The sequence below is a fragment of the Panthera onca genome, chromosome A2 (genome assembly GCF_046562875.1).
Source record: "Panthera onca isolate mPanOnc1 chromosome A2, mPanOnc1 haplotype 2, whole genome shotgun sequence".
Taxonomy (NCBI): Eukaryota; Metazoa; Chordata; class Mammalia; order Carnivora; family Felidae; genus Panthera; species Panthera onca.
Genome location: NC_138340.1, coordinates 95,842,176 through 95,850,914, shown reverse-complemented (window position 1 = coordinate 95,850,914; position 8,739 = coordinate 95,842,176). Strand labels below are relative to the sequence as shown.

The following is an 8,739-nucleotide window of genomic DNA, read 5'->3' as shown; positions in this document are numbered from 1 at the left end:
AATTTTTTTTTTTTTTTTTTTTTTAAGGAACATATTTGGCTGACATGTATTCTGTGAATGATAAGCTAATTTTAAAAGATGAACCTTTATTAGATACAATAGCTTGAATGGTATCACAAAGAGGAGTGCACTAAAAAATACCAGCAGTAAAATCTCTTAAAGAATTAAAATGATAGGCTAAAAAATAAAAGATAAATAGTCCCTTAGAAAATATAATTTGCTGCTGGCAATCTATATTCTTCTTCTTTGTTTTAACGGACGACTTGTATGTACATCTTCCAGCTTGTCTTCTGGAGGTTTTGGCGTAGATGAAATTACCTAGTTTAAAAAAAAGAGAACCACCAAAACTTAGTTTTTATAGTACAAGAATAAATAAACTATTAGGAGAGGTAGGAGATACATCTAGTAGTTCAATTCTTGCTGTCACATTTAAGGCAGTTAGCCCAATTTCAGGTTACAGCCTATGGTCTACGCACAAAGTTTTCTTTCCAAACACTGATGGGAGTAAAATTTCTAAAGCCATTTAACAAGAAAAAAAAAACTTGAGGGGATAAGAGTAAACATATATTCTACTTTAACAATCCTTTATAGATGTGAAGTCACTTGCTATTTTATAGACACAGACAGAGATCTCCATTCTGTGTAACCTGAAACACTGATAACATTTGATGTATTTACAGACTTGGAGGCTTGACCGGGGCGGGGAGGGGGGGGGGGCGAGGTATGAAAAATTGGAGAGATAAGCAGAAAATGGTATAATCCTCAATTTCCTAGGGAAGTGAAACCAAACACATCATTGGAAAAAGAGCTGACAATGAGTTAAAGCAGAGTAAGACAGTCTTCACTTAACATGTAAAATTATTAGAAACTGTGTAAGTTGTATTCAGTATTTCTCCATTTTGTTGTTCTATTGTCTCCTTACTTAGGATTTGGACCTAACAACTTTTTTCTTGAAAATGTAGTCATTTCTGGCTGAGGGAGCTATGTATCCGCATCTATGCCTCAGTTCAACTGTATCTGAAGGAAGAAAAGGGCCAGCACAAACTCAAACATTTAAAAAGAGGCTTAAGCATGGAAATTGTGTTCACAGACTTTTAATATTATAACATAAGCCCTCATCCTTAATCAGATAGTAATTTTCAGGTAAAAACGTATACATAAAATAAATGAAGCTACCTTAGATTCCCTTAATCACATTGTAAAATACATTTACAACTGCGTGAAAAGCACTTTCTGAACCTCCAGAGTTAAAGTTTAAAAGAAGGTTCTTTTCCCTCAGTTTGATTTACAAAAGGCTTACCCCACAAAAAGCTATCTTTCAAAAGCTAACTCAAACGTTAGCTTTCTTTTATTTGTGCTTAGAAAATGGAAAATGATTATGTAAATATGTAAAAAAATTAGTACTTAATTAGGACAGTTGAGTTGTAATCTAAGAAGTTTACATTTTGAAATGCAGACCTTAGGGCCTAGTCTTTAGAATAATCTCACCTCATTCTATGGCTATCTTTGTCAAAGAAGCAAAAACCATTCTGATGTAATTTGTAAGAACACTGAACTTGAGAAAAAGTTTTCCTTCAACACAATAATTCTGTACTTTGACTCATAATAGAACCATTTGGGGAGCTTTAAAAAGAGAGGGCCTGGGCTCCACTCTCACAGATTGATCTCACGGACTGAAACCACTGCTTTTATGTTTTATATCTAGAATGACATAGAATATGTTCTGTTCATTTTTTTAATGTTTATTCTTGAGACAGAGAGAACAAGTGGGGGAGGAGCAGAGAGAAGGGGACAGAGGATCCAAAGCAGGCTCCTTGCTGACAGCAGAGAGCCTGATGCAGGGCTCAAACTCATGTACCAAGAGTTCATGACCTGAGCTGAAATCAAGAGTCAAATGGTTAATTGACTGAGCCACCCAGGTGCCCCTGTTCTGCTCACTGTTTAAAGCAAAGGCTAATGATACCAAAGCACATACTTTTCTGTTCGTCAGATTCAGTTAATTCAACAGGAACTGTAGAAAAACACATCAAAAAACTGAAAACAAAAAAAATTAATGACAATACTTTAGTTGCCACAAATCTCCATTTAGTTGTTAGCCCTATAACCAAATGGTCTCTTAAAACAGTTTTTTAAAAAATGATCTTACCTCTTTAAGTTTATTCCGAATTAAATTTGCTGTCGTGTTCAACGAGTCATCGTGCATATCCACTTTGGGTAAGTCTGGTAACAGAGGCCCAATCATAACCTCAGTACTACTCGTGCTTGTTCCAAGAAAAGTTCCAATTTTACGATCATCTTCTCTTCTCCTTTTCCGCTCCTGCAGTTGTGTTGTCCTAGGCATAAATCTGTCAACTGCCTCTGAAGAAGTAATAGCCTTCTGTGCGCCAGGGCAGGCCGATGAATTTTTAAACGGTTTCACCCGTATTTTCTGCAAAGAGTCACTGTGCATACAATGCTCCAATGTTTCTTCATGGTTTCTACCATCCTGAGAGAAGTTTGATGCCCTGTCCATATGCTCCCCTGATGAACATGTACATTTCGAGGAAAAATAACATAAAGGCAATTCACAAGAATAAGGAAGACAAGGATCTGAGTTGCCAGTAGAAGTGTTCAAAGTGGCTGCACATCCAGAGGTCTCTGAATGGAAGTCCTGTCTAAAATCTTGTGTGTTTTTAAGCTCCGTAACCAGTTTCTTCTTTGTCACGTAATGATCTTTATGTTACAATTTAAAAGATGAGAGAAGAGGAAAAAAATGGTTCGTTTACTGTTTTCATTATTCAGAAATGTGTGATTTTAAAAACAAACACTACTTTAAAATGTTAACAAATGCTACCCTGAAAATTTTTTTTTCTTGAGCAGGTAATACATTCATGTGTTTAAAAAGCATAAAGGGTATATTAGTGTCATGCTTCACACTTTCTTTACCCCCTATATGCCTGGTTTCCACCCTCCGCCCATAAGTAATCCCATTCTTACTTTCTTATTTATCTGTCCAGTATGTCTTACTTTTCTTCCCCCTGCCTACTCCTCTTTTTTTCCCCCATAATAGCCATTTCTCTGCACCTTTGTGTTTTCCACTTAATTGTAGATCTTAGAGATATTTTTTCCTAGGTCATTACATAGAATGCTCCTTTTTTTACAGCTTTGGAGCATTCTACTACATGAATGTATCATGCTGCTTAGTTGGTTTGTTAGTTTTTAAAGGAGGCAACAGGCTGGACCCATATTTTGTAATTTTATTTGGCACACAAACATAAGTTCTCCTGGAGCTATTCACATATCCCACAGGTTAAAAGTTCATTGTCTACAAGTGATCAGGGACTCTCAACAGCTCTCCTGCCAAATTTTCAGTTAAGTTTTCCAAGAGTCTTCCTACCTTCTATCTCTCTTCACCTCTGCCACCTGCCCTTTCCCTAATCACTCATTATATTCAATAGGTGTCTGCAAAATGACTTTGTCCTTCAACTAAAGGGTAGATATTTAGTAATGTGGATTTCCAGTACTATTCAGATTTCAGACCACACACATTATTTCAGTCTAATTCTGAGTACTCTGTTCCTACAGTCCATGTACCAAAGCCCATGGCTTCATTCCAGGCACCTAGAATTTGTGTCTAGGAAAACTCAGTTGGGCATATGGGGCACCTGGCCAGCTGCTGGTCAAAAGTGGAACTTTTCCACAATTAGCAGTTTTAGATTAGCAGTTGGTAACTGGTTTGCAAATCATAATTGTTTCTCATTGCCTTTAGGTCAAACCTTAATTCCGCAGCCTGTGACACAATGCCCTTCATGATTCAGTTCCTGTCCTCTTCTCTAATCTTCCCTCTCACTGCAATCCCTGTGTTGCGGTTATCCTGTACTATTCATAGTTCCTTCAAACGCATACTGCTCATTTATTCCTCTGGACCTTTAAACTTTCTACCTGGCCTACCTTTCCATCTCTTCCTCTTGCCTCCTGAGTAATGTCTACTCCTTCAAAACTCAGCCACCTCTCTCATCCTATAGGAAGGCTTCCACAAACCAACATCCCTCCCTTTCCAGCCCATATTCCATAAGAGTGCTGCAGAGTTCTTTTTTTATCATTTATTTATTTGCCTCTCTTCGCACCAGACTGGGATCATTTATTGATCATTTATTTGCCTCTCTTCGCACCAGACTGGGAGCTCCATGATGATATACCTAGCAGAGTGCCTTACACGTTGAAGGTGTTTAGTAACAGGCTTTCCATACCTTTATTTTTAGTAGTTCTTGCTATATAAGCCTTCCTCTCCTGTAATTTTTTTCTAGTTTCTTCAACTGTTTCAAATTCTGGAGCATAGCACACGTGAAGCAGTCCACCAAAGAAACTCTGTTCATCCATTTTTCTCTTGGCTGTCCTAAACAGAAATACATGATAGCATGGTTTATTAATCTTGACTTACTTAGGATGATAGCTGAACTAGGATTCAGTGCATTGATCTAAACAGTAAAGTTCAGCTTTTGTTATGTGTATATACTTCCTATGGGTTGGGAATTAAGATGTTCTCCTTATGGATGGTATTGATTCTACTGATGTAGGGAATACTCTTAGAACTCTCTATAGTGCTAACAGGTTTTGAGCTAAGTCATCCACACATATCCAGACCCCCTTTAACCAACTTAGGATCCCCAGCAGTTAACCTGAGGTACACAATCTATGGTCATGAAATACAGATTTCTCTGTGTTAATTAAATGGCCCTTAAGAGTTAGCTCATACCCAGTTTAGTCTTCACCACAGTTTTGTTCCTATAATGGGATTCGTATATAAAAATTAATAATATTATAATTATAAAATCTTCAGTAATTGAGTAAATGCTGAATATATAACTAATCAATGACAAAGTCAAAGAATGGTATTCCACAAATATTTATTAAACATTTATGACTGGCCAGGCATTATACTACAATAAATATTTAAGTACTTCTGTGCCCAGGGATAATGATAAAAATACTGAGATTTTTCATGCACCAGGCAGTGCCTGAAATGCTTCACCTGAATTAATACTTCATAAAAACCCTATGATGAAACTGAGGCCTAGGAAGATTTATAACTTAGCCATGCTCACATTGGTTTGTAGAGCTATAATTCGAATCAAGATATTGAACTTCACATAATGTACTATGTGCTATGGGAGGTGCAAAAGTTCTAGCAAATATGATTCCCTGACCATGAAGAGCAGGCTAGGGGAAAGTGATTAGGGGAAGTGAGATTACATATAAGAGCAAACTGAGAATAATATACAACCACATAAAATCAAGTGCTTTTGTGGCAGGCTGCAAGTGCTATTTGTAGTACAGAAAGAAAATATGAATGATGGGGCTCCTGGCTGGCTTAGCTGGGTAGAGCATGCAACATTTGATCTTGGGGTTGTAAGTTTGAGCCCCATGTTGGGTATAGAGATTACTTAAAATCTTTAAAAAATATAATAAAGAAACTATGAATGGCAACAGCCAAAGAAGGATGAGTCTTGGAGCAAATTAGTGACAAGAATGGGGTCAACATAAAACTAGATAAGGCATTTCATACTTCAGCCTTATCGGAGCAGAATTTATGTTAAAGAGAAGACTGGAGGGGCGCCTGGGTGGCTCAGTTGGTTGAGCGTCCGACTTTGGCTCGGGTCATGATCTCACAGCTTGTGAGTTCGAGCCCCGCGTCGGGCTCTGGGCTGACAGCTCGGAGCCCAGAGCCTGCTTCGGATTCTGCATCTCCCTCTCTCTCTCTGACCCTTCCCCGCTCACACTCTGTCTCTCTCTCTCTCTCAAAAGTAAATAAATGTTAAAAAAAAAAAAAAAAAGAGAAGACTGGAAAAAATGGGGTCAATTCACATAGATGCATAACAATAAGAACTTCAATACCTAACGTTTACTGCATTCTGAACAGGAGGCACTACACTTAGCCCTTTACATAGGTTATCTCATTATCCTCACACAACTTCAGTGAATAGGTCCTTTTACCATACAGATTTTACAGAATAGAAAAAAACCAGGCTTACTGAAGTTAAACAACTTGTCCAAAGTCATGATGTTAGTAAGCAGTGGAGCTCAAAAACTTAACTCCAAACCCATTTTTTATCTACCACAATACACGACAGAAGATTCTTAAGCATGGGAATGACACAATGTGAATAGTGTTTTGATAAGGCTAACACTTAAGACTAGAGTAAGACCAGAGTAATACGGGCAATGTTAGGTTATTGGGTAATTCAGGTATAAATGAGGGAAAACCAGGGCCAAAATGATAGCAATGGGGATGGGGGAGACAAAACTTATGCTTAACTTGCAAATTACCTTGCACTTTGTAGATTCATAAATTTAATAAGATAAACTTCTGTAAAGTCTTCTGCTGGGTATTCATCTAGAGCATTATATTGTTCAATTGCACCATACAAAGCAAATCGCTCAACTAATTCCTTCATCGCTCCCACTGCAGGAACTCCTTGTATTAACAAGTACCGAGATTCCAAATTGATTGTATATACCTAAAAGAAATGCAAACACATAAAAATATACTTCCCCAAAAAGCCTAGGACAAAACTATTTTTAAAAACTGCTCTAGGGTTAATGAGTACACTTATCATGAAGAATACTGAGTAATACACAGAATTGCTGAATCACTATATTGCCCACCTGAAACTAACATAACACTGTATATTACTTACACTGGAATTTAAAGTAAAAAAGCTTAAAAAAAAAAAAGCCTCTGAAAACAAAAAACATTCTGTTCAACCTGTCTGTAGAAAAAATAAAAAGTAAATTCACCCCACGAGAATCTAACTAAGGAATAAATTTTCTTCAATCGACATGTTTTCCAGAAGTTGGCTTGGGAGAAGTTACTACAAAGAGAGAACAAATATTCATTGAGTGCTTACCACGCACCACGCACTATTGTAAACATGAAAGACGCAATGACTAACACAAAGCACTGTGTTTGCGGAGCTGACGTTCTAGCAGTTGACCGAAGGGTTCTTGAGAATCTTTCGTAACTTGAGTACCAGAGATTCTCATATCCATCTCCAATGAGTGACGGATAGGATCGCAGCCTTTCAAACCTTTATTTACATATGCTGGGATGTGGAATCACAGCGAAAATAAAACTCTCAAGGACAAAGGATGAAACCGAAATCACTTTACCTTGACAGCACGAGGCCGTCGCCCCTCCCGATACTTGGCCCGCGTGTCGCATACAGTCCTCTGGACATGGTGATCAAATACACCTCCAAGCTCCCCGCCACTACCCGCCATCTTGACGACTTGGCCCCTTGCGAAAACGACAACATCCGTCTCGTCGCACTCCCGCTCACCCAATAAGAGGGGGAGATAGGTCAAGGCGTGCCACGATTGGCTGGAGAATCGATAGCGTCGGGCATCGTTTCCTGTGAGTGTGACTTCGGTGAACGAGATGCCGCCCTCCAGCGGACTGGCGGAGAGGCCTCGGAGAGTTGGAGGAGCTTGCTTGCCCGCCCGGTACGGGGGCGAGGCGAGAGGGGCGTGGCCTCAGGGGGCGGGGTCGATCGATCTTCTCCGGTTCTGACACCCTAGGCAGGCCCAGTGGCCCGAGTCCGGTGGAGCGTACGTTCGGGGGAATTTGTGCTTGCCGGCGATGTGGGGTGGCGATCGCCTGGCGGGTGCGGAGGGTGGTGGGGTAGCGGTGACTCTGGTCTTCACCAACGCTCGAGACTGCTTCCTCCACTTGCCGCGGCGTCTCGTGGCCCAGCTTCACTTGCTGCAGGTAAGGCGCCGGCCCTGGACGTGGGCTCCCAGCCCGGACTCGGGGCACCTGGTCGGCAGCCTGGGGGCGGACCGAGTCAAGGTCTTTCAGGGACGCGGCGGCGGCTCGGGCCTCTCCCGGAGGCGTGGAACGGGCTGCCTTTCCGTCTCCGCCGAGCCGTTCCGAGGCCAGACTGAAGGCCCCTCGAGGGCAGGGCCCGCGGGGGGCACACTCTGCAGCCCACACCATGTCTGGTGCAGCACTGGGCCTTAAACTTATCCTATTCCAGGTGTTTTCACTCGCCAAGAGTGGGCTTTCAAACATCCCAGTATTCTACGTGTGCTTTGGGAAATATTCCTCACTCCAGTTTGGAAAGGCTCCTGGGAAGTCGGTAATTTTTATTACCTTAAAAAATGTTTTTCCTGCTAGTGATTTCCTGGTTCCTGCCCGACTGCCGTCCGGGCCTCCAGAGGGAGGGGCAGATTTGGTTTGCAGAGTCCCTGTTAAGTGAAGGGCACGTTAACAGAGACTAAGCACCGTCTCCCTGAGCAGGGTAGGTTAGAAAATGAAGGTTCTTCCCTGTGTCGCCGATGCTCGGAACCCATCCGAGGTGTACCAGGAATGTGCAGTAGAATTATGCATACTTGGAAGTACAGAGGTAGGATTGCTTGAAACTCTGTCGTCAGTTGCCCTTCTAAGCACTGGCAGAAACAGCATCCGTATTTTCATAAGTAGAAATAGAGGCACATAGTCTACAAGTGTGAGTGTGCTTACGCGGGCAGAAGGATAGGATATTTGAAATCCTCAGAAATCGTGGATGCATGGTACCCAGCACTGACTGGTCATGCAGGAAATATTTAATAGTTTACAATAATTTTTTTTATTTTTTATTTTTAACATTTATTTATTCTTGAGACACAGAGAGAGAGACAGAGCATGAACGGGGGAGGATCAGAGAGAGAGGGAGACACAGAATCCGAAACAGGCTCCAGGCTCTGAGCGGTCAGCACAGA

At 40.9% G+C, this 8,739-nt stretch overlaps 2 protein-coding genes across 4 annotated transcripts in view; one reads left to right on the top strand and one right to left on the bottom strand.

Moving 5' to 3' along the window:
• Nucleotides 1–66: 66 nt before the first annotated feature.
• Nucleotides 67–7,308, bottom strand: RBM48 (RNA binding motif protein 48). The gene is made up of 5 exons (XM_060632450.3): nt 7,150–7,308; nt 6,307–6,497; nt 4,230–4,375; nt 2,147–2,712; nt 67–318 (listed from the first exon to the last, which is right to left on the bottom strand). The coding sequence occupies exons 1-5, from the start codon at nt 7,258–7,260 to the stop codon at nt 232–234; spliced, it is 1,101 nt and encodes a 366-aa protein (XP_060488433.1). The 5' UTR covers nt 7,261–7,308; the 3' UTR covers nt 67–231.
• Nucleotides 7,309–7,513: 205 nt separating this feature from the next.
• Nucleotides 7,514–8,739, top strand: part of PEX1 (peroxisomal biogenesis factor 1) — a 47,968-nt gene continuing 46,742 nt past the window's right edge. The window contains exon 1 of one of the 3 annotated variants that reach the window (XM_060632449.3): nt 7,514–7,747. In XM_060632449.3, the coding sequence (XP_060488432.1) occupies nt 7,619–7,747 (129 nt within the window). In that variant the 5' untranslated portion in view covers nt 7,514–7,618. The remainder of the gene's footprint in view (nt 7,748–8,739) is intronic. The other 2 variants (XM_060632448.3, XM_060632446.3) reach the window with 2 other exon arrangements.